At 42.7% G+C, this 25,870-nt stretch overlaps 1 protein-coding gene across 5 annotated transcripts in view; it reads right to left on the reverse strand.

Moving 5' to 3' along the window:
• Positions 1-4,993: 4,993 nt before the first annotated feature.
• The window catches only part of EFCAB11 (EF-hand calcium binding domain 11), a 180,511-nt gene continuing 159,634 nt past the window's right edge, over positions 4,994-25,870 (reverse strand). For 2 of the 5 annotated variants that reach the window (XM_081227566.1, XM_081227567.1), the window contains exon 7: positions 24,528-25,615. In XM_081227566.1, the coding sequence (XP_081083692.1) occupies positions 25,495-25,615 (121 nt within the window). In that variant the 3' untranslated portion in view covers positions 24,528-25,494. The other 3 variants (XM_081227562.1, XM_081227563.1, XM_081227561.1) reach the window with 3 other exon arrangements.

Here is a 25,870-nt window from a genome sequence, read left to right on the forward strand (position 1 = left end):
TAAATACTCATCCTTGAACATGGCTCCTTGTAAGAGTCGTCCTTGAACATGGCTCCACGTAGGAGTCACTCCTTGCAGGAGTATCTCTAGAGTAATACCTAGAAAGGAAATTGCTGGGTTATACAGGAGGCACATTTTCAAACTTTCAAGATGCTGTCAAATTACTCTCTGAAGCATGTGTCAATTTACACTTCCACTGACAGTGAATGAGAGGACCAGTTAATTCCCTCACATCTTAGCCAACGTTTAATATCCTCAGACTTAAAAATTTTGTGCCAATATGATTGGCAAAAAAAGTGTTTTGTTAATTGCACTTCCCTAATTATATATGAAGTTGACTATCTTTTCATACATGCATTGCCCATTCTTATTTCTTCTTCTATAAATTCTCAATTCATATCCTTTGCATGTTTTCACTTTGGGTTGTATGTCTCTTTTTATGTGATTTGTGGGAATTATATACATTTTAGATAATAATCCTCTGTCTGCTAGCTGTTTTATAAATCCTTCTCCCAGGCTACCACTTGTCTTTTAATCTTGTTCATGGTGTTATTTTGACAAAAGTTTTCTAATTAGGTGTAATCAGGTGTACCTCTATTTATAGTTTGTCTTTTCTGTGTCATCTAAAAAAAAAAAAAAACCTTTCCTCTCCAAAATTCATAATTTATTTTCTCACAATTCTGTTTTTTTCTTATGTTTTCTTCTAATAGTTCTAGAGCATTTTCACCATGTTTAGATCTTTAGTACATCTTTAATTTATTTCTGTGATTGGGATAGGTAGGACTTTCTAATTATTTCCCCTGTGAGAGTCAACTGTCCCAACACCATCTACTGAAATAGCAGATACTTACTCTAAAAAAAAAAATCTCAGTAAAGCACCCACAGACCATCTCATTTTAAGTAGTGTAATTTTCTGATAACTCCTCCAAAATGTATTAGGAGGAAAATGTGCCCCTAGGTAAGTAAAGAAGCTGACCTAAATGGGTATTTGGATATGAGCCAAGCAAATGCTAGAAGTTGTCGGCCAAAAATGGTTTTGATGTTGGAAGGGTTGATGTCAAGCCCTTCTTCCTGACAGTCACTGGATAGTGGGACCAGGTGTCTCTCCAAGGCCATTCTGGGTGTGCAATGATTAAACCATCAGTGGCATTTAGAAGGCTTGTCCTTCCATTGTCCCTGGCAAGGGGATGTGCCTCCTGCCCACCAGAGCAGTGACCCCTGCATGGAAATCTCTGGAAGGACACGCTGAAGCCAGCTACAGTATTGTCTCTGGAGATGGGGGATGCGTGTCTGTGGGGAGGCTGATTTTTTGACTGAATTCCCGCCTTTTTCTTTTGGACCATATGCATGTATTACCCACTCAAAATAAGAATTTCTTTTTAAAGCTAAAAAAGAAAAAAAGGCAATATGTCACTAAGACACTAAGTAAAACCAGGAGAAAACATCCCTGTGTTATTCTGTCTAAAAAAAAGAAACATAGATTGATGAGAATTTTGGAGGGAAGTAATTCAAATAGAAATTACACTTCATCTTAATTATTTGAATAATTTAGACCATTGGTTTTCAGATATTTCTTAGCCACAAAAAACTTTGTTCAAATTAGACCCTTCTAGGGACTTCCTTGGTGGTCCAGTGGTTAAGAGTCTGCCTTCCAGTGCAGGGGGTGCGGGTTCAATCCCTGGTTGGGGAACTAAGATCCCACATGCCGTGGGGCAACTAAGCCTGTGTGCCGCAACTAGAGAGCCCACGTGCCGCAACTAGAGAGCCCGTTTGCCACAACTACAGAGCCCACGCACCACAACTAGAGAGAAGCTCATGTGCCACAACGAAGACCCGACCCAGCCAAAAACAAACAAAAACAAACAAAACCAACTAGACCTTTTTCAGAAGACCAACATATTGATGAAAATAAAGCAGTCTTGTTTAAAATGAGGATCCCCACTGAGGGTCTTTGAGGGGGCTCTGTGGGACCGCCCCCCCCAGGCCTCTTTAGAGTACACTGAAAAGCCTCCTTTAAAGTCAAGGCATTTGAGAATTAGAGATAAGTTATATAATTCTCTTTTTCACTTTCTTCATGTAGTAATTCTATTTCGTCTCTGAAATTCACAGTGTTATGTGTTCGTAATTCTGTAAACATTTCTTGAGTACATCTACTGTTTTCCAGGACCTGGGATAGGCACTCAGGAAGAGGAGGTGGCATGGAGATGGTGAGGCCTGAGAAAAAATTTGAAGTGTGAGGAGGAGACAGCTGAAAGTCAGGGAGGGCATGCCAGCCCCAGGAGACTGCAGGGGAAAGCAGCAAGGAAGCAGGCTGGCAGATTAGAGGCGTGGCGGGGCGGCACAGTGTGGGGAGACGCACAGGGCATTTGTTGTTGGTGGCAGGTGCTGAAACTGGAGAGGCAGGGAGCACTGAGTTACTATGTGCCTGGTGGACCTTTCTAAGTTTGGACTTGGAAGGCCACGAGGAAGCGATGAAGGGTTTTAAGCAGGAGATTGACACAGTCATATTTGTGCTTTGGAAGGATCACCCTGGCCCAAGTGAGCATTGAAAGGGCACGTGATTAAGGCAGGGAGACTGGGTAGGAGATCGTTGCAGATATCCAGGGAAGAGATGCTGTTGGACTGACCTGAAGCCGAGCTACAGAGATGAAACAGAAGGGGGCTAAGACAAGATGAGTTGGATGGTGTACAGAGGAGGAAAACAGAAGTGTCTAGAGGATTCCTGGAGTTTGTGTTTGTATAACCGAAATGGGTTGGACAACCAGTGCCATTCAACACAGCAAGAAAGATGGGAGAAAGGATGATGAGTTCCAATGGGGGTGGGTCTTGTTTGAAGTACCTGTGAGATATCACAGTGGAGATGCCCAGTAGGCAATCAGATATCCAGTCCTGAAGTTCAAAGGAGAGATCTGGGATGGAGGGGATGATTTGGGGGCCACCCTGAGCACAATGATAATGGTGGGTCAAGAAGGTAGTTAAAATCCTTGAGAGACTGGAAACAGTACAGAGAGTAGAGTCCCAAGAAGGCAGGGGAAGAGGACCCTAGGAAGTAGACTGAGATGGCTCAGCAGAGAGGAGGAGAATCAGGGAGAGTGGGGTTCAAAGAAACAAGGGAGAAAGTTTTGAGATAAGGGGGATTTATGAGGAGGTTCAAATGCTGTGTTGAGAAGAAAAAATGGAAGAATTGTGATGATGAGAGAAGTGTGAGCTGCCTTGAGGTGAACGTGCTTTATGATTCTAGGGAGCCACACACAGAATGACCAGGTGGAGGATTATCAACTCTAACCGCACAGTAGAAACACCTGGGGACTTTTTTTAAAAATAATAAATCCTGGGTCATAGATTTCATTGGTCTGAGGTGGAGCCTGGGCCAGCATACATTTTTAAAGCTCCACAAGAGAGCCTAGTGTGTGGCCACAGTTGGGAACCACTGTTCCAGTTATGACCTATTTGAGCCACACAGGATTGAAACAGCTCCTCTGGGAGAGGTCAGATGACTTTCACATTGATCTGTGTTGTTGGGATGCACAGGAAATGGAGTCCAGCCAATTAAAATGCATCTGTGTGGACCCTTGTCTTTTTGGTAGGGACAGGTCCTGAAATTGGGGGAATACCAAAGATGAATCCTCCATTGCTGGTGAAGGGAATTTTGCTGGCTTTCCCAGAATGTAAGAGATCCGTCCCCAAATCAGGCCAAGTTTATACCCACCAAACGTCTTTCTGGTTAATAATTAAGCTTTACCTGGTAATTTAAAGATTACACGTATTTTTCAAAATTTGAAAGGAATGCGTATATAAGGATAAAAAGCTACTACAGCAGTAACATTCTTTCCCCTCAGATCATCTCTATCCACAACTACATCCCAAAGCCAACCACTGGACCAGTTCTGTTTATGTGTCTGGTGGTTACCCCATAACTGTAAATAATATGCTAATTTATCAATACTGTACCTTACCTATCAATAACAGAAGATGGAAGTTTACTTACTCTGCTTTTACTGCCGCTTCTCCCTTCCAAAGTTTGGTAGTCTCAGTATTATTTTTAATTCTTCTTTGGGTTACTCTTATAAAAGTATACTTTAATGTACTTAAAATTCTATTTCTCATTCCATGAACTTGACACAGTATTTCTTAACTCCACACAGTGAGAGATGAAGATATCAGCTCCCCCGCTTTCCTCTTTCAACTTCTGTCAGTTTGATCTATGCATTTCCATTGTTCTGATTGACAGCATTACATTCTGTTCTGTAACCATAAGTCTTCTCTGCTTGGTCTGCCGGTTAATTCTGAGTTGAAAACCAAAAAACTGCATTTGAATTATTTTGAGTAGGGCTTCCCTGGTGGCGCAGTGGTTAAGAATCCACCTGCCAATGCAGGGGACACGGGTTCAAGCCCTGGTTTGGGAAGATCCCACGCGCCATGGAGCAACTAAGCCCGTGCGCCACAACGACTGAGCCTGCGCTCTAGAGCCCGCGAGCCACAGCTACTGAGCCCACGTGCCACAACTACTGAAGCCTGCGCGCCTAGAGCCCGTGCTCCGCAACAAGAGAAGCCACTGCAATAAGAAGCCCACGCAGCGCAACGAAGAGTAGCCCCCGCTCGCTGCAACTAGAGAAAGCCCGTGCTCAGCAACAAAGACCCAATGCAGCCAAAAATAAATTTAAAAACAACATTATTTTGAGTAGGTAGATGTTGTTCCCTGGAGAGCCAAGGACTGTGTCGGCACCACACTTCTTCTTTTTGGGTCCAATGTCACAACTCTTGGGTGACTTAGGGAGAGTGTTCCCAGTAGCTTGGTCTGATTCTCTTTTATTATACTCCATCAATGACTCAAAATCATGTTTCATTTTAGTTTGCCTCTTTTTGGATCATGCTTTTCTTGTATCTCTTTTCCTAGACTTCTCTTTTTTCTTGTTGAGAAAAGAAATATTCTGTCTTCATCATGTCACAAACATTTCTGGCATCTTACTCATCCCATCTCTGGAAGAAGAATAATTGAATGCCTTCAATTTTTCTTCTTACAGAGAGATTTCTTGGAGCCCAATTACTTCCTGTTTCAACTTGAACCTGGGAAAAGGGTGTTAGAGATAAAGAACACAAATATTTTGATCACTGCAAAAGGATGGTCTCATTGTAAACAAATCAATTTGCTGTGTATTCATTAGTCTTGTCTGAATTTAGTTAGTGTGACCTTGTCATGGAGATGCCAATTATCTATGGACACACAAAGAAAATTCAGGTTCTGGGTCTCAGAGATTAAGTATCTGACCCTGAAGGTAGTCACTCGGCCACCCCAAGAGTCTCACCACAATCAGCCAAAATCCTTCAGTGCACTTGTAGTGGATGCTGTGATGTGTTGCCAAGACGCCCAAAGGACTAAGGCACTCAGCCCCTTGCCTCAATTCAAGACATCTCTGAAGGGCCATCCCACGTTCAGAGTTCCCCATGGGATGGGCTGAGGCCTCTTTTGCAACTGCTTTGAACTTCAACTTCTTTTACTGTCCAATCTTTCCTTCACTCTCTTACAGGTGTTGTTCCCACAAGTGCTCCCCAGTAAATATCTGTCTCGAAGTCTGTTTTCTGAGGAACCGTCCCTACAATCCTACTTTTCTCTCATACATAAACAAACAATAATATAATAAACAACAAATATAAACAAACAAACAAGAAGGTTAATTTCTTACGGGGATATTGGGTTATTGTAGGAGGGGGTTGTTTTCTAGGCAGGAGAGGGGATGAGGGGTGGGATTCAGTTTCAGGAGAGGCAGGAGGGGCTGGGATCCAGGACATCAAGGGATGGGAACAGGAACTAAGCTTCATCAGAGACAGGAAGGGAGGACACTGAGGTGCTGAAGATGTTTAAAGGGATTGGAATGGGGGAGCAAGTTGAGGATGTGGTAATGATGGTTGTGACTCTGAATTGGCTTGAGAGGAGCACTCTATCTCTAACTTCAGTTCTTCCTCCTATTATACCTGTACCTAGAGACCCTGACCAGAGGTGGAGTGGGGGTGGGGAGATGGGATGGGCGTGGACCTGAACTCCTCCCCCATGATGCTGCCCTGTCTAGATACTGCCAATGCCCTCCCTCAGGAGTCTGGTCCCTCTCTTTGCCGTGCCCTCCATCTCTCCAGACATAGGCCAGGGCCCTCGTTGGATGAAAGTGATCCCCCATTAGATCCCATCAGGGTCCTCTCTGGATGGAAAAGATATACCCACATGCCAGTACCAGGCCATGGATGGGACTTTCAGTGTCACTTCCTGCCTGGACCATTGCCTCACCTCCCCCTACCTCCCCATTAAATTGTTCAAATGCCCTTGAACTTGACATGCTTCTCAGCTTCCCACCAATGATGAGGGTGAGCAAACTCTTTTCCTCCCCACAAAGACTGATCTGGTAAAAATGAAATTCTGAGGGAATCCATATTTTTTTCATTCAGAATGAGAACTGGAATCCCAAGGGAAAATATGCAGCCTTGTAGCTTAGATCACCAGCTTTGAGAGGGGAGGGACCTCTCAGCTCAGAGAACACGCACCACAGTCTCTGTCCCACCTCTTGTCAGCTGGGTGACTTGGGCCAATAACTTACTGTCTCTGACCCTCAGTTTGCACATCTGTAAAACTGTCATAAGAACATCTGGTACCACGCAGAGCTTGGAAACATTTTGTGGAAAATTAAATGAGACAACCACAAAGACCTGCTGGCACACTGCCTAGCACGTGGTAAAGCACAAAGTAAATATTACCTACGACTGTGACTATGATTACTGAATTTTAAATATCAGGAGATCGGCACTGATTTTTAGTTGCTAAAATGCTACTACCCGGGCCTTTGTGAGAAGTAGCTGTACAGAGTCAGCTTTCTGTTTTATTCTGATATGTTGTCTAATCCCTTGTTTCTCCTTCCCCTTCGAGGGTCCAGCTGTGGAGGTCCCAATATGCCTTAAATCTGAGGAGGTGTCACATGTAAATCAGAATCAAGTCTGTTTCTCTTGGGTAAATACTTACACTGCCCCACGCAAATGCCTGCCTACTCCATGTGGCAGATTCATCTTTCCAAACCGTCAACTCGGAGATTGGTCTATCAGCCCACACACATGCATGGCGTGGATGTGACATCTTGGATGGTACTCGAAGGCCTGACCAGGTGGAGAACTTGTCCTCTGGGGACAAGGTTGCATTCTCCCTCTACCTGCTCTTTCTTTCCTACATGTGGATTTCTTTCTGTCATCTTATTTTCTCTTTGTCATTTTTGCTTTCTTTTTCTACACAAGTGTGTGTGCGTGTGTGTGTGTGTTTACATATTAAATAAGTAACATATGCTTAATTTAGAAAACACAGAAAAGCAAAGAGACGGGGGAAAGTGTAATGCCACCACCTTGGGTGTGTATTCTTCCAGAACACCTAGACATGCATACAATTTTTGTTTCCATGAAAATAAAATCATATAGGTTAGACCGATGGTTCTCCATCAGGGAGATTTTTGTCCTCCTCTCAGAGGACATTTGGCAACGTCTGGAGACATTTCAGTTGCCAAAACTGAGGCAAGTGGTGCTACTGGCATCTAGGGTAGAGGCCAGGGATGCCGCTACACATCCTACAATGCACAGGATGGCGCCACAGCAACTGACTGTCTAGCCCCGAAGGTCAAGCGGGCCAAGGTTAAGGAACACTGGTCTGGACCAGGGTTCAGCAGATTAAAGCCCCTGCTGGTTAGCTGCCTGATTTTATAAATAAACTTTTATTGGATGGATTTAATAAGACGTCCATCCATTTACATGTTTTCTCTGGAGGCTTTTGCCTTAAACAGCAGCTGCGTAGTTGTTACAGGGACTGTGTGGACTGCAAAGCCTAAAATAGATGTGAACCACACATGAAATTTTAAGTTTTTCTGGTATCCAGAGTTTTTTAAAGTACAAAGACAACTCAATAGCAAAAGAAACAACCCGACTAAAAAATGGACCAAGGATCTGAATAGACATTTTTCCAAAGAAGACATAAAAATGACCAACAGGGACGTGAAAATGTGCTCAACGTTAATCATCAGGGAAATGCAATTCAAAACCACAATGAGGTATCACCTCACACCTGTTAGGATAGCTATAATGAAAAAGAAAATGTAAGTGTTGGTGAGGGTATGGAGAAAAGGGAACACTTGTGCCCTGTTAGTGGGCATGAAATTGATGTAGCCACTATGGAAAACAGTATGGAGGTTCCTCAAAAAGTTAAAAATAGAACTACCATATGATCCAGCAATCCCTCTTCTAAACTTATATAATAGGAAATGAAATCATCGGTACTTCAAGGAGATATCTGTGCTCTCACATTCACTGCAGCATTATTCACGATAGCCAAAATATGGAAGCAATCCAAATGTCTGCTGACAGATGAATGGATAAAGAAATTGTAGTATATATAGACAATGGACTATTATCCAGCCTTAAAAAAATGAGACCTTGCCATTTACAACAACATGGATGAATCTGGAAGACATTTTGCTAAGTGAAATAATCCAGACCCCGAAGGAAAAATACTGCACAATCTTATTTATATGCGGAATCTAAAAGAAGTCAAATACATAGATGCAGGGAGTACAACAGTAGTTACCAAGGGTGGGGAGATGGGGGAAATGGGGAGATGTCGGTGAGAGGGTACAAAGTTGCAGTTGTGTAGGATGAATGAAGTTAGAGATCTAATGTACAGTATGATGACTATAGTTAGTAATGATGTACTGTGTACTGGAAATTTGTTAAGAGAATAGATTTGTACTTTCATCACACAAAGAAATTATGTGAGGAGATGGATATGTTAATTAGCTTGACTGTAGTAATCATTTCACTCTGTGTATGTATCAAAACATTATGTTGTATACCTTAAACATATACAATTGTTCTTTTTAAAAATAAAAGTAAATAAATATTTAAAATGTACCAAGAGGCAGGTGAAATAAATTTGAATAGTATGTCCAATGTCATTTCAACATTGCAATCAATGTAAAAATTATTAATGAGATATTCTATATTCCTTTTTTTTTCCATACTGAGCCTTTACTTACAGAACATCTCAATTCAGACTAGCCACATTTCAAGTGTTTATGTGGCTCGTGGCGACTGTACCAGACAACACAGGACTGCACTATTACAAGCTACACTATTTACTTAATATAAAGGTCCTTTCATGTCCACGCTACATTTTTATATCACTTTTAAATGGCTCAATTTATTTAAAAGATCCCCATCTTTTGGATATTTATATTGCTTCCTAGTTTCATAATTATAAACCATGCTGCCATCAACATTCTTACTTTAAAACTTTATACCCCATCTTTAATTATTTCCTTAGGATAAATTCCCACATGTGGGTCAAAGAACACACACCTGTGCTCAAATTTTTAAGCCTTTTAAAATATATTGTTTAATAATAATACCTCTCCTGACAAGGTTGTTATGAGGATTAAGCGAGCTAGTACATGTAAACCAATTTCATTAATTCAAGTAAGGTTAATAAGACTTCAAATAGTAGTGCCTTGCACATAAAAGCATTCTATAAATGTCATCTACAATTATTACCAGTACTATGTCTGAATCCATCTCCAGCACTGTTATACTAATTTATACCCCAGTTAACAACGTCCACGAATGCCTGATTGCAGTGCTCTCTCTCCAATACAATTATATTTATAGCTCTTACAAGTTTTATATGCAAAAGTGGCTTCTTGTTATAGTTGGTTTAATCTGACTGTAGTTCATTAGTTTTCTTAGAATTAGTTTTTCTTGGATAGACCTGTCACAACCTCAGTCTATATCCATGTATCTACTGATACTATATAAAATAGTTCAACTATATAGATACACATATACACACATATCTAGTTGGACTATTTTTCATTGAACTGCGTAGGACAATAAGTGACCATTGTATCAGTCAGCTTTCATTTGGTTATGTTGTTGTAACAAACAACCCTAACATTTCAGGGCTTACAACAACAAATATGTATTTCTCACTCTCATTCCATGTGAGAACCTGGGCTGAAAGAGCAGTGCCTATTGGGGTTATGCTTTCTAATGGCAGACAGAGAGGAACAAATGATCAAGAGTAAGAGTGAAGTCTGCTATAACCTCTACCCTTACCTGTCACTCAATCTCTCCTGCTTGCATCTCATTTTGCCCATGACAAAGCAAGTCATGGCACCAAGCCCAATATCAAGGGGGTGGAGAAGTATGCTCCAACAATAAGAGACACTGCAAGTCACATGGCAATGGGTGGGGATTGAAAGGGTGAGCAAATGATTGAGAACTAATAGGATCCACCCCACCAGTCAAATCAATCCAGTTAAGTTAAACTGGTTATGTGGCTCCACCCACCTGAAGTCAGGAATCCTTTAGGACTCACTGTAGTCCCACAGGGGTGTTGTGGCCCCTGCCCCCTAAGGGGACAGATAACAGACGCTGAGCTTCTGAACTGCTGCCAAGGTGCTCTAAGGACAAACTGATCCAGAGGGACTAAGCTTAAAGCAAATATGGCTACATCTCCACTCCCTGCATGAAGGTACAATCAATGAAAAGAGCTTTGTACCTAAAGAAATCATTTCATCATCAAACAACTAGGAAATGATAAGTCCCTGGATGTTCTTGCAGCCATCAAACAAACTAAAGGTACCTCGATTCTCTAGGAAAGACAGTACGGCAGTCTCCTTAAAACAGGGGAGATTGGTTTTCATATCATGGCTGCATCACCCGTATGATCAGTAGTTGCTATCATCATCATCATCACCATCATCACTGCCACAACCACCACCCTTTAAGGTCCAGCCAGCTGCCATACTCCTGAAGCCAGCCAATAGCACCCCGGTTGGCCAAAGGGGCATCTCCATCCCAGATAACTGACCCCTGTCCTAAAGAAATGAGCCACAGGCTCTAGTTGCCTGATTAATTGGAAAATCACTAAGCTATTTGAAACTGCATAAAAATGTATTTGTAAAATCCTAACACTAGATAGTTTCGGAAATAATAAGTATGTAGTAAAATTACAAGCGTATATTCCACTGCAAATGTAAAAGAAAGCATTCCAGGAATATGAAAAATGAAAAGGAGAAATGTCTGTTTCCTATGGTAAGTCACTTCATATCTGAATCATTTATTTATATAACAAGCCTTTCTGGACTGATTAAGGGAACTGCCAATTACACTCACCATCCTTTCTTCAGGTTACAGAGAAGCACAACGTTTCTTCTTGCTTTACATGAGAGTGCCTGGGCTGGAGATGTGTGTCCTGGCAACCAGACTCTTCCCCATGTTTGTCCGCCTCTGGAAGGATTCAGTGCTCAAAGGCAAGCGCTTCTCATCCCGAACCAATGGCAGAGGAGAGAAAAACAACAGGATCCTTTCCATCCCACAGTGCTACTGAGCTTGCCTGAGCCTTTGAAAATGGTCAGAAAAGAAAGTACAGTATTTTCTTCTTTATGCATTTTTAAGCCCTAAGTCTATCAAGGCCCAGTTCAAATCCCACCTCTGCTGTGAAGCCTTTCCAAATTCCCCCCAGTGAGCATGATTTTCCATCTTCTGAACCCCAACTTATATTTCCTGACTTTACCCCCTCTTCGGCACTGTCTTCACTCCTGGTAATGTTGGTTAACTTCTCAAGTAGACTGTTGCAGGTAGTGATTTTACAGATTCATTCCAATCTCCTTCTGGGGTTCAGAGCAATGAGTTCAGGGGTGAGCCTGTGATCCCAGCAGGACCATCCAGCACTTGTTCTGCATAATTAAAAATATATGTTGGAAGAGAGAAGCTCCTGTCTTCTCCTGGGTCATGAGCTATAAGGAGATTTTAAGCCTGGAATTTCTGAAGGCCAACTTCCCTGGACTTCTGCAGAAAGCCCAGACTGAGAGATGGACATCGTTTGAACCCCTAGATCCAGCTATGCCTGAAATTCTTACCCCAGACTTCCCAATTACGTGAGCAAATATACTCGTTTCCCTGCTTCAGTGGATTTGAGTTGACTCTTATCATCTGCAACCTAAGTGACTAATCTGCTCACTCAGAACTCCTTAAGAAAAAGGATGCTTAAAGATTCTCTGGACCACAAAGCCTCCAGAATCTTTCCGTCTTGCTGCTCTGCTCTTGTCCTTGCGTGGTTGAAGCTGACTGCCCCCACCTCTGGGTTCCAGCTGGAAATGGCTAGAGCACACGGAGGAGTGCACAGCCAGTGCCTGAAGGCCCGGCTCGGGAGCGGGCACAACTGCCTCCCTCAGAGCCCTGTGGTCGGTACTTAACGTCACAGCTACACCTGCAGGGGCCTCTGGGACATGTAGTCCATCCAGGCAGCTGTGTGTCCAGCCATGACTCTATTCCTGAAGGAAAGAACAGATGTGGATGCACAACTCTCCGTCTAAAGCACACCAGCTGTTTGCAGGTTAAAACAGTTGAAATGCCAAGTCTCCTTGAAGTGCACGCAAGGCTGGGAGTGAGGTGGGGAAAAGCCACATCCTAAGTAAAAAGTGCTGGTGAGCGAAGCTCCGCGTGGTCCACCTCGGAAGTGTGTTACCTGGGCAACTGAGCTAAGCGGGAACTACATTTCCTAGCGTGCCGCTCCCCATGTGGCTCCGCGCCGGGCTTGGCCACGAGAGAACTGAGCGTGAGGTCCAGAAGGTGGCGGTGAAGCAGCAGCCGTTACACCCTGAAGGTCGGTGCAGGGCACCCCGCATGGCCGCAGCTCGCGGGCCGCAGCTCTTCTGCTGCTCACCTGTTGCAGTGGGCAACGGTCTGCAGCCTCTCAGCCAATGCCCAACCTCCTCTTTCAGATTTTCCAAGTCCTCGGCCAAGTGCAAGGGTAGCTGCACAGCACAGGGCGCCAGCAGCTTCCGTGGGTCACCCTGCATGGAGCTTAGATGCTATGAGAGACAAACATGGGCTCCAGCCGGCCTCGCAGGTCCCAGCCTTTCTTTACCCTAACCTTGAGGTTTCGCAGCCTCAGCACTGATGCTGTTTTAAGCCAGATGATTCTTTGTTGTGTGGGGCTGTCCTGTGCATTGTGGGGTGTTTAGCAGCATCCCTGGCCTCTACCCGCTAGATGCTGGTAGCGACAGTCACGGCAGTTGTGGGAACCCAAACTTTCTCTAGGCTTTGCTGAATGTCTCCTGGGGGGCAAATCACCCCGGGTTGAGACCACTGTCGTCATACCCATGTTTCCTTCCCAATTTCCGGCCCGTGACCTACAGCAACTTCAGGCCCACTTTCACACGCAGAGGCGTATAACTCAGCGACCCCTTGCGACCTCGCCACCAGCTCCCACGGTCACAGTCTAACCCCACAGTCAGTCCCTTATCTGGTGTTCCGCAGGGCTGTTCCGCTCAGGGCTGCATTATGACGGTCATGTGACCCTTCCTCTATAAAAAATAAAAGACGATATGCAAAGGCTATTCTGGTATAAAAACAAATACTATGTAGGCTGGATTTATTATTAGATATTCATTTTTATACTCATTTTAACTAAAATTAGAGCTTTTGTGGGCCCCTTCAAGGAAGGGGGAGCCCTAAGCATTGTGTCTTTGATAGAGGAGTTGGCCCTGGGCCTGCTTCTTCCCCCGGAGCCTAACAGGTGTTCTCACTTCCCACAATTATCTTCTTTGTAATCAGAACAAAAACACATGCAGCAGTGATGTGCTTCTTTCAAGACCAGCCTGAGTTTAGGGGAGGAACTCCAAGTACTTGAGGCTGCCGTCAATGGCAACAGAGCAAAATTGGGCGAGGGCCCTCCACGAGTCTGCCTCTTAGCCCACTAGCTGGACCAATAGAAATGACAGATGCGATTTAGCGAATTCGGGGCAAAAGATGAGTGTGAAATAAAACTCCCTTTTAAAAGCACATCAAGGAAAACACGTGTGTCTCAAGGTGAAATTGTAGACATGTGTTTGCTACGTATTTTCCATTAGATTGTTAATAATCGGATATAAATCATCCAGTGCAATCAGATGGACCAATCCTGGGGTCCCTTTCCCCACCAGTGACGGCTGTTTCTGATTAGCACGGAGCCCCCTGCCCTGATGAACAATGGTCTCCTCTCGGGCCGTGGAGGACAGGAAATCAAGCCATCAGTCATCTTGCCTATTATTCTCACGCTATTCTCAAGCTGTAAATCCATCAAATATGAAAGGCAGAAATATAAATTGGGGCCCAAATGGAGGAAGTTGGAGATGCAGTTTTATTCCACACGTCTCTCAGAAAGTTTGTCCACAAATGTTCAGTATTCACTCTGGAATTAAAATACGCGCTTTACAGCAGATGTTTTATAGACGGGCACCACTGTAGATGGTAAGAAGTTTGTATCAGAGCACCAAATATTTCCTTTAGCAAGAACTCTGCTTTTATCTATGGATACATCAGGAAATCATTTTGAGTCGAACAACCAAAATAAAGGCAGTGGAGTTTGAGATAAATGTTAGGAAAATTGCGTAAAACATTATATCAAAACCCTTGGCACTGTCAAAAAGATTTCTGAATCCAATAAGTAGCTGAAGAAGAGAATTCAATTCCATTTTTTCACTTTGTCTGCCAATTTTATAGCACTTCATTTAAAATGGAATCTCTAAAGAATCAATTCAAATTAGCTTTACAGTTTTCCCCCAAAGAATCTGCTTTAAAATAAATTGAATTGGAGCATGTGACATAATATGTGAGCATAAAATTCATGTTAACTAGTCCGATGGAAAAAAGTTCTCATAATAAGGAAACAAATAATCACACATGACTGAGCTAAAAATAGTCTTTAGATTGTCAGTTTCAAAACTGAACAAAAATAGGGACAGTTGTTATAATAATGATATGGCACATTTCCTCCTAATGAAATGGCCTTGAATTCTGTAATAAATTACAGAAAGAGAATCCTCTGGGCAAAAAGAAAAATACCAGACATGAGTTGCTGTCATAAATAGAGTGACAGCCATGCAAATACCTTCCAGCTGGGACTGAGCAGCCTCTGCTGGAGGCTTCACTACTGAAGACAGAGCTGAGCTGGGGTGAACAATAGAGTGAGGATGATCCTTCATCATCTGTGGCCCCCTGTTTATAAAACAGCTTCTGCTGCTGTATTTGCTTTGTTTTGATCAGGTATATTGAGTATAAATATTTATTTGAAATCTCTTTATAAAGTTTATTAGGAGTCTTAGGCTCCTTGAGAATAGGGACAATAGCTTATGTGACTTGGTAACCACCCGTACCTATCTGACACGTGGTAGGAATCCCATACGTGTCTGAGGGAGGAACATAAGAATGAATAAATCAATGAATCAATTTAGCGTTAAAATCACATTAAACTTAGTTATTATACCTTAAAAAATTTTTACAGTTAAGTTAGGAAATGTACTGTTTAATTAAGGAGGGGATAGTTGGGTTGTGGTGATTTTTTTTCCTCTGTTGAAATCAAGAAACAAATACTTAGGTTTATCACTGACTAAGGCTTGATGGAGATTTTTTTTTTTAATTTAATTTTTTAATGTATTTTATTAAAGGATAGTTGATTTACAGTGTTGTGTTAGTTTCTGGTATACAGCAAAGTGATTCAGTTATACATATGTAAAATAGTTTACATCTGCTAATCCCAAACTCCCACTCCATCCCCCCCCCCACCCTTCCTTGGCAACCACAAGTCTGTTCTCGATGTCTGTGAGTCTCTTTCTGTTTTGTAGATAAGTTCATTTGTGTCATATTTTAGACTCCACGTATGTGATATCATATGGTATTTGTTCTTTTTCTGACTTACTTCACTTAGTATGATAATCTCTACATCCATCCATGTTGCTGCAAATGGCATTATTCCATTCTTTTTTATGAGTGAGTAATATTCCATTGTATGTATGTACCACATCTTCTGTATCCATTCATCTGTTGATGGACATTTGGGTTGTTTCCATGTCTTGGCTATTGTGAATAGTGCTGCTATGAACATTGGGGTGCATGTATCTTTTTGAGATATAGTTTGGCCTGGATATATGCCCAGGGTTGAAATTGCTGGATCATATGGCAACTCTATTTTTAGTTTTCCTCCACACCCTCTCCAGCATTTATTATTTGTAGACTTTTAAATGATGGCTATTCTGACCAGTGTGAGGTGGTACCTTGTAGATTTGATTTGCATTTTTCTAATAATTAGTGGTGTTGAGCATTTTTTTATGTGCCTATTGACCATTTGTATGTCTTCTTTGGAGAAATGTCTATTTAGGTATTGATGGAGATTCTTTAAGGCCCTGCCTGAAAGTAACCATACAGGAGAAGTTTATTTTAGTGGGACCCAATATCTTGGAATTTAACTATGTCTTGAAGTATGGGCCAGTCCCTCTTTCCACAATACCCATTTGAGCTTCCTTGCTTTTCCACCTTACCTATCCTTCCATTCTTCAATCCACCCATGCATCGGTCTATAGCCATCTATCTGATCATCTGTCCATCAAATACGTAGGGGTACAGTGATGAACAATAGTAAGAGCTAACATTTACTGAGTACTTACTTACTCTATGTCAAACACTGTGATTAACACTTTATGCTAATTAACTCACCTAATCATCCATCATCCGCTTCTATGAAGGATGTACCATCATATTCCACACTTAACATTCAAAGCAACTCAGGTGCAGCGAGATGAAACACCCTGTCCAAGATCACATCACTAGGAAGTAGGGGAGTCGAGATTTGAAGCCAGAGGGTCTGGCTCTAGAACTACCAGTCTGCTGCACTAATTAGGCAGAAATGCTCTTGACCTTCACAAGCTTTGTATTCTAATGGGAGAAACAGAATTTAAACACACAATTATGTAATTTTAACCATTAACAACTGCTTTGAAGAAAAAGTACAGGTGTTACAAGAGTATGTAAAAGGGACATGTAGCCCAGTCTGAGGAATGCAGGAAGGCCTTGCTGCTGAGGAAGTTGACCCTTGGGTTGAGCCATGAAGGGTGGGTGGGTGGTGAAGCATAAGCAGGAAAGAGTGTCCAAGGCAGAACAGCATGTGCAGGGGAAAGAGGTATCTGTGCTGAGGACCCATGGGGCCTTTGGTGTCTACTGATGTCAATATGATCAAAAGTCAGTTCTAACATGAGCCTCTTCTGATGCTCTCCATCCCACTGACTTGCACCTAGGTAACCCAGTTATAGAAGGCAGACATCTCCAGTTAAGGAGACAGCTTTGTCATCTTCTCCCTCACCTGGTGCCCAGCATATCCACCCTTGCCATCCAGTGCCACCAAATTTAACCCACTGTCCCCATTGATCTATCAGATCCACTTGTTTCTTTCTGATTCCACCCCACCTCCTGAAAACAAGCCACTTTCATTTCTTGCTTGGATGTCTGCAGCATTCTCCTGTATCCAACACTCTTCCAGAATGCACTCCAGAACCCCTCACATCCGTCGTCCACCTGCAGCCAGACTGATAATTTCCAAAAGCAAATCTGGTCATTCCACCTCTGCCCTCACTGAAAACCTCCGATGGTCTCCCATTGCTCTCAAGAAAAAGACAAAATTCCCTGCCCTGGTTTAGAGGGCCCTGCATGGCCTGGCTGTCCCCATTGACAATGTCAGTGTCATCCTAGCCCCACGCCGTGTCTCACAGCTCCTCAGACACCATGGTTACCTCCCCTTGGTCTCTGCTCCCTGCCATGCCCCTCCCACCAGGAGGCTTGGCAGTGCCCTTCCCTCTTCCTGGAATGCCCTTCCCCTCCACTGTGTTTAGTTAGCTCTTAATCATCCTTTAGATTCCCATTTAATCCTCAGCAAGCCCACCCTATGTCCCTGCTTGGGCACCCATTAATATCTGACCCTTCCCCATTAACATCTCCATCTGAACCAGATTACTCTCTGTTATGGCTGAATCGTGTCCCCCAAAATTCATACGTTGAAGCTCTAACTCCCAGTACTCACAATGTGACTGTTTGGAGATAGGGCCTTTAAAGAGGTGATTAAGTTAAAATGAGGCTGTGAGGGTGGACCCTAATCCAATCCGACTGGTGTCCTTGTAAGAAGAGGAGATTTGGACACAGACATGCACGCACACAGAGGAAAGACCATGTGAGGACACGATGAGAAGTCTGCCATCTGCAAGCCAAGGACAGCGGCCTCAGATGAAACTAAATCTGCTAAAACCTTGATCTTGGACTTCTAGTCTCCGGAATTGTGAGGCAATAAATCCCTGCTTTTTAAGCCACCCGGTTTGCAGGATTTTGTTATGGCAGCCTGAGCAGACTGACCCTTTCTTTCATAGAAACTGTCATAGTTAAAGTTAGTTGTCAAAATTAGTTGCAACTTAACTTTCATTTCATTATTTGATTGCTATTTCCCTGAGAAGAATGCAAGCTCTGTAAGGACAGGAACTGGGTCTGGTTTTGCCCACCATGGTATCTCCAGAGCCTGGCACGGTGCCTGGCATATAGTAGGTGCTCAGTAAATACTTGGGGGCATGAACGAATGAATAGACAAGTAAAAACATATGAGTGAGTGGATGAACACACATGGAGAAGAAACAGTAATTATACAGTGGTTTTACCTTTGGAGAGATCCACTTTGGGCCAGGGCTGCGTCTGGAAGCAAGGGCACCTTGTCCTGGCTACTATGAGTATTAACATGCATTTATGTAATTTCACTAGATACAGCAAATTCCTGGAATTTCAAGTTTTTACTCCCTCAGAGCAACACTGTTCAGTGAAATTTAATCTCATGGATTTTATTTTTAAAGAGGCAAATGACTCTCTCTCTAGGGTAAAAAAAAAAGATAATTCTAAGAGACATAAATCCAACATCCTTGCAATTGGAAGAAAATATCTTGTTTGTATCAAACCGTGATACAAACGGCATGCTTGATTTCCGCTTGGAAAATGTCCTTGCTGGTTTCCAAGGGACAATGACACAGTGAGAGCAGCATGGAATCACCACACAGGAGGGAGGGTGGGACACACGTGAGAATTTCTGTTGCAGTTTTAAGAGGAGTCTTCTTTTCTGAGAAACTCATTATTCACTTAATTATTCATTCTGTTTATTTACTGTAGAGTTATTACACATAAATATGGTGCAAATCCCTGGAATCCTCAAACACCAGATGCCAGTTTCCCTCTGCAGTCCCAAAAGACATAGCCAAGCCATCACTGTGAGAATTAAAACAACAACAACTAAAACCCAATTAAAATTGTGCCAGCATGTTCATTTCCAAAATAAAAACCCTGGGAATGAATAAGCTTTTAGTCACTCCCCTGACTGCTTCTGCAAAAGAACAAACACAAAAAACTTTAAACTAAAACTGGCATATAATTAGTATTTAAATCACAGTTCCAATGACCCTTGTATCTGCACAGAAAGGGCACTGGCTAAGTCAATGTCGTATTATTTCTCCCATTTTCAAAAATCACGTGATTGAAGAAAATGGCATTTTGCTTTTCAGAATTTCTACGTGTCTGGCCAAAGCCCAACGATGGTAAAGGAAGAAGCCAAGATGGCGACATGAAGTTTGGGGTGTTGGAATCCACAGGTTACACAACCTCTTCCTCCTCATGATGTGAGGGGGCCTCACACCCAGGTGCATCTCACCCACCTGAGTATAAGACTGGGCCCAGGAGGGGATGAACACGCAGCCCATGTTCTTGGAAGAGAGGCCAACAGAGCACAGAGGAGGCCTGTCTCCTTCAAGAAATTGTTGGGAGTGCAGAGAGAACCACACGACTGAGCGCAGTGCAGGGCTGACCGCTGGGCTGGAGGACGTGTGTGGCTGTGGGGAAGAAGGAGACGTCGGGTGTGTGTGTGTGTGTACGTGTTTACAAGTCACCAATCCTCAGGTGATACTGGCTCCACGAAGAACCAAGTGGACTTTCTGATGAGCGTGTGACTGTGGTCACCTCCACTGGGGAGTCGCAGAGTGATGGGAGATCTGTCTGACCTGCTACACCCACACCAAATCACAGTCTGCCCAGGGGGTCACTGTGAGACCCGAGGTAACCTTGGAGGTGCAGGCAAATGAGTGCGTTAGTGGAAATACGTGAAGCTCTTCTGGATAGGCTGGAGGCCTGCGGTGCCGCCCCTGACCCCGAGCTCAGACCTGAAAGGCCAGGGGTCTCCATTCGCAGCGTTGTGGTTATAAGGGCAGGCTCAGAAGACAGGTTGTGCAGGTTCAAATCGCAGGTCTGCCACTGACCTGCACTCCTCCGCACTTATTCCCCATCTTGACCATAAGGTAATGCCTCTGTCTTAGAGTCGCCCCAAGAATTACCTGTGATAGTGCGTGTGAAGTGCTGACAGCAGTGTCAGCCAACGGCAGGCACATACTAGACACGGGTTTCTACCATCAATGCTGGTTAAGTTCCAGACCGTGTGGCAATTTATCACAGGACTGAGCTTTGTGGTAGCACTGTTGTTTTCTACTTTGTATTTCCAAGGCAGCTGATAAGCTTGTTTGTTTCACTCCTGAGCAACAAGAATGTTGCTATTCCTGGCACCTCAGATTAAAATAAGTTCATTGCCTCCTGTCTCACCATGCCCATGGCCATTTTTGTTACCTGTCGCAAATATTTTCTAGTCACGTAGCCTAATCGGGGGCCTTTTTGCTGAGAAGGCAAAAACATTTTCTAATCTTTTTGGCAAACACAGTGTAAAGTATCAGGCCCACAAAAACACAAAAGGTCTTCATTACTAATATATGGAATAGGAACTCTGTATAATATTTCATCATTGCTTTCTTATGAACATAACATTAATAATCTGTTGCCGCTTTAACAATTCCTGGGCATGAAAGCCCGGTATATTAGGTTATGGCTAAGATTAGATATATTAAACAGTCACCTCCATGATATCATGGAAGAAACATGATAGAGCTGAGAAAATCAATTTAAATTAAAATAAAATCATTCTGTCTTATGCTTCAGTTGTCAAGGCAGCTGCTCTTAGATCAGCTCTGACGTGACCTCACTATCTGAGGTCTGAAGTTAAGTGGCTGCACCCAGGCCCTTCCTTCCCGGTGTTTCAAGTCGAGTTGCTCAGTGTCTTCACTTGGGTGGGGCAGGGGTGCAAGGGGAGATGAGGAAGCAGGGGCAGCGGGAGTGGAAGGTTAAGTGTGTGGCTTATGAGTTGACAGTCACACCACTAGTCAAGTCAGGTACCAGGGACGGCAAGATGGCAGCGTGTTCGTAAGACATAAAAACATCGAACTGGAAGATGGCTTAGAGACAGCTAATCAGTCATTTCCCAAAGTATAATCCATGGAACATTAGTTCTTTTTTTTTTTTTTTTTTTTTCTTTTTGCAGTATGCGGGCCTCTCACTGTTGTGGCCTCTCCCGTTGCAGAGCACAGGCTCCGGATGCGCAGGCCCAGCGGCCATGGCTCACGGGCCCAGCCGCTCCGCGGCATATGGGATCCTCCCATACCGGGGCACGAACCCGTATCCCCTGCATCGGCAGGCAGACTCTCAACCACTGCGCCACCAGGGAGGCCCGGAACATTAGTTCTTGAAGACGGTTCTCTCTATATCCTCACGTGCACATAAACACACACACACACAAACACAGAATTACATGGTCCATCCAATAAGTCCGAGAAACTCTGCATTCTACCCATTCCTTGGAGTGCCATAACGGACTTCGGCATTTTAAAGTTCCTGTGAACTCCTACAGTAAGAAAACACCCATCTGTCATGTTTGACCAAGTGTTTCCCGAGCTTCCTTGGCCACAGCACCCTTTGTTCATATAACACTTATTTACGTCTAACAGGCAATGAGCAATCTTATCTAAGTCAACCTCCTCCTTGACATTGATGAGGAAGAGGAAACTGAGACCCAAGGAAAGTGTCTGACTTGCCAAGGAGCGTAATTCAAACACCCAGTGGAGAGGGGAATTCACACCTTCGGATTCTCAGCTCTGCCGCTCAGAGAAACCTCCCTCTCATTCATCAATGTATGCAAACCTGTCACGCACGGGCACGGTGCCAGACACTAAAGACGCAAAGATAAAAAATGGTCCCGGCTTCGGGAAGCTCGTAGTCCAAAGCTGGAGGCGGAACTGGAAGTATACCGACCACACTACAATGTGAGGAGGGCTCAGAAGTGACAGCTGTGGGAGTGGGTCCCGAAGAAAGTATGACTCATCTCCCAAGGCGTTAGGAGTTCGCTGTCACATAGGACGTGAGGTTGGCATGGGGCCTTGAAGGGTGAGCAGGAGTTTGCCTCAGAATGTTTTTATCTCCCTTAATCGCTTTCTAAGGAGTCCCCACAGTAGCTCCCTTGTGTGGGATGATGTTCGCATAAATCACCACAGGGTTCCGTCACCTGACTGGACCAGGATCAGGGCCCCAGGTCGGCCAACAGGAGTGTCTAGGGAGTGCTGTCTAACAGAACTCTGTGCAATGATGGAAATGTTCTCTTTGGCGTGGTTCGACATGGCGGCCACCAATCACAGGTAGTTATCAAACACTTGAAATATGGCTACTGGATATGGCTATCCAGTGAGGAACTGAATTTTTAACTTTATTTAATTTTGATTAGTTAAAATTAAATTTAAGTAGTCACATGTGCTGGTGACTTTAGCACAGCTTTAGACTGATTAACAGATTCACTCTGTGATTCCAATTTAAAATACAAGTTGGGGGACTTCCCTGGTGGTCCAGTGGTTAAGAATCTGCCTTCCAATGCAGGGGACATGGGTTCGAGCCCTGGTCGGGGAACTAAGATACCACATGCTGCGGGGCAACTAAGCCCGCATGCCACAACTAGAGAGCCCGAGCACCGCAACTACTGAGCCCGCACACTCCAGAGCCCGCATGCCACAACCAGAGAGAAGCTCGTGTGCCTCAACGAAGAGCCCGCAAACCACAACGAAAGATCCCGCATGCGGCAACTAAGACCCAACACAGCCAAAATAAATAAATAAATAAATATTTTTAAAAAATACAAGTTGCTTTAGACTTATGATTTTGAGTTGAAATTCGAGTTTACAAATACTACTGAAACATTCAAGAGACTTAGACATCAGATTATAGAGTTTACTTAATTATACTTAAAATTTATTTAAATACATGGGAAGATGTATTTGTTCACTGGAGAACTGAAGGGCTTAAAAGAGAATTGATTCAAGGATTTGAAAACATTAAAAATAAGTCCTCTGACCAGTGGAATTAGCTAGAAATCAATAACAAAAACTAGAAATACCACATCCTTTGAACATTTAACAACGCATTTCTGTACAGCCCATGTGTCAATGAAGAAAGTACAACAGAAATTAGAAAATATTTTGAACAAAATATAATTGAAGTCAAGACATACCAAAACTTGTGAGATGCAGCTAAAGCAGGGCTTAGATGACACTTATAGCCTTAAATATAAGTATTAGAAAAGAAAAAAGGCTGAAAATCAGTACAGTATTTGTCTTTCTCTGTACGATTTATTTCACTTAGCATAGTGCCCTCAAGATCCACTTACATCGTCACAAGTGGCAGCTTTTCTTCTTTATTTATGGCTGAATAATATTCCATTGTATGGGTACAGATACAGATATATTTCATATTTTCTTTATCCACTCATCCATCGATGGACACTTAGGTTGTTTCCATGTTTGGCTATATTAACATATTTACAGGCCTTCTGAGACTGGCCACAGGGAGAATCTAGGAACCATACCTGTGGGTTTTCTCAGTGCTGTAGGAATTATGAAGTTCAAAACACATGCAAAGGGCTTTCATTTCGATAGGTCCAAAGCTAAGAGATTTCTTCCTTTGAAATGTATATTGCAAGCAGTATTATAGGAAAGCTAGGCACTTTTGTTTGTTTTTTGAGGTTCTCCAAATGCAATTCAAAAGCAGATATATGAGGTCTCTTCTTTGTCAGAAACCAATCCATACAACAGGTTGTGAGCATACTTCCCTATGGCAAAAGCCTGACCCCAATGGGACACTGCTGAGAGTTCAGAGTCCTATAAAGTTGCCATTAAGTGGTGGTTTTCCATTTTTTGCTAATGTATCCTATAACATTATTTTGAAAAACTATATATAATCCCTTTATATATTTTTAATTGACATCTAGACTTGTAATATAAATTTAGAGTGGCAAGGGACATAATTTCCACCATACAGTAATACCTGAAAATTTTAAAATCAACTTTTATTTTAGAACAGTTTTAGATTTACAAAAAAAAATTGTGAAGATAGTACAGATTTCCCATACACCTCACACCCAGTTTCACCTATTATTAACATTTTACATTAGTATCACACATTTGTTATAATTAATGAAACAATTTTGACATTACTCTTAACCAAAGCCCATGCTTTATTCAGTTTTCCAGGGTTTTTATCTAATGTATTTTTCCTTTTCCAGGATCCCATCCCAGCTATCACATTACATTTAGCTGTCATGTCTCCTTAGGCTCCTCTTGGCTGTGACATTTCTCAGGCATTCCTTGTTTTTGACCTTGACAGTTTTGAGAAGTGCTGGTCAGGTGTTTTGTAGAATGTCTCTGAATTAGGATTTGTCTGCTGTTTCTCCCATGACTGGACTGAGGTTGTGGGGTTTGAGGAGGAAAGCCAGAGAGGTTAAGGGTCATTTTCATCACATACATAAGGGTACATAGTATCAACAAGATTTATCACTGTTGATATTGACCTTGATCACCTGGCTCAAGTAGTGTTTGTCAGGTTTCACCACTGTTACTCTATGTCTCCCTTCCATACAGTACATTGGAGGAAGGTCACTATATGCAGTCCACACTTAAGGAACGGAGAGTTATGCTCCACCTCTTTGAAGGCAGAGTACCTACGTAAATCATTTGGAATTCTTCTGCAAAGGAGATTTGTCTCAACGCTGCTACTTAGTTATTCAATCATTTATTTAAATCAGTGTGGACTCATGGATATTTATTTTATACTTTGAGTTATAATCCAAACCACTTTATTTTGTTACTCAAATTGTTCCAGCTTTGGCCACTTGGAGCTCTTTCTATTGGTTCTTGTGTCCCTTTGATATACCCCTACCAATGTAAGTTGTTTTTTTTTTTAAATTTTGTTTTGTTTCGCTTTTTGAGCACTTCCTCACTTTCTGGCTCATCTTGCATATTTTACCACACTAAAAAAAAAAAAATTCCCTGTGCTTTACCTATTCAACCCTCCTCCATCACAAAAAACCCTTGATAATCACTGGTCTTTTAGTCATCACTATAGTTTTGCCTTTTCCAGAACGTCGTATTGGTACCATACAGAATGCAGTCTTTTCACACTGGCTTCTTTCACTTAGAAATATGCATTTAAGATTCACCCATGTGCTTTTGTGGGTCAACAGCTCATTCTTTTTAATCACTGGATAATAATTCCATTGTATGGTTGTATCACATTTTGTTTATCCACTCATCTCCTGAAGGACATCTTGGCTGCTTCCAGCTTTGGGTGATGATGAATAAAGCTGTTAGTAACATTCTTGGGCAAATTTTTTTGTGGAGAGAAGTTTTCAAATCAGTTGAGTAAATATGTAGGTTCATGATTGCTGGATCATTTGGTAAGACTAGGCTTAGCTTTGTAAGAAACTGTCAAACTGTCTTCGGAAGTGGCTGTGCCATTTTGCATTCCCACCAGCAGTGAGTGAGTAGAAATTACTGAACTGAAAGTTAAACTGAGGGAGGAAGAGGGGGAGGAGGAGAACAGAGAATGAGAGAGACGTCAGATCATATCGGCGGCATAACATACGTGTAACTGGATTCTGAGAGGACATTCTCTTCACGGATGTCATAAAAGAAGTGTTTGAAGAGATAATGGCCAAGAGGTTTTCATAGTTGATAAAATACATGAAGTATGCTGGAATTTTGGTTTCTATTTATAGTGTGGGGGGTGGAATCTGTTGACACAAGGACATCCGTTAAAAAGCAGG

This window comes from Mesoplodon bidens (genome assembly GCF_964165515.1).
Source record: "Mesoplodon bidens genome assembly, chromosome: 3".
NCBI classification, from domain to species: Eukaryota; Metazoa; Chordata; class Mammalia; order Artiodactyla; family Ziphiidae; genus Mesoplodon; species Mesoplodon bidens.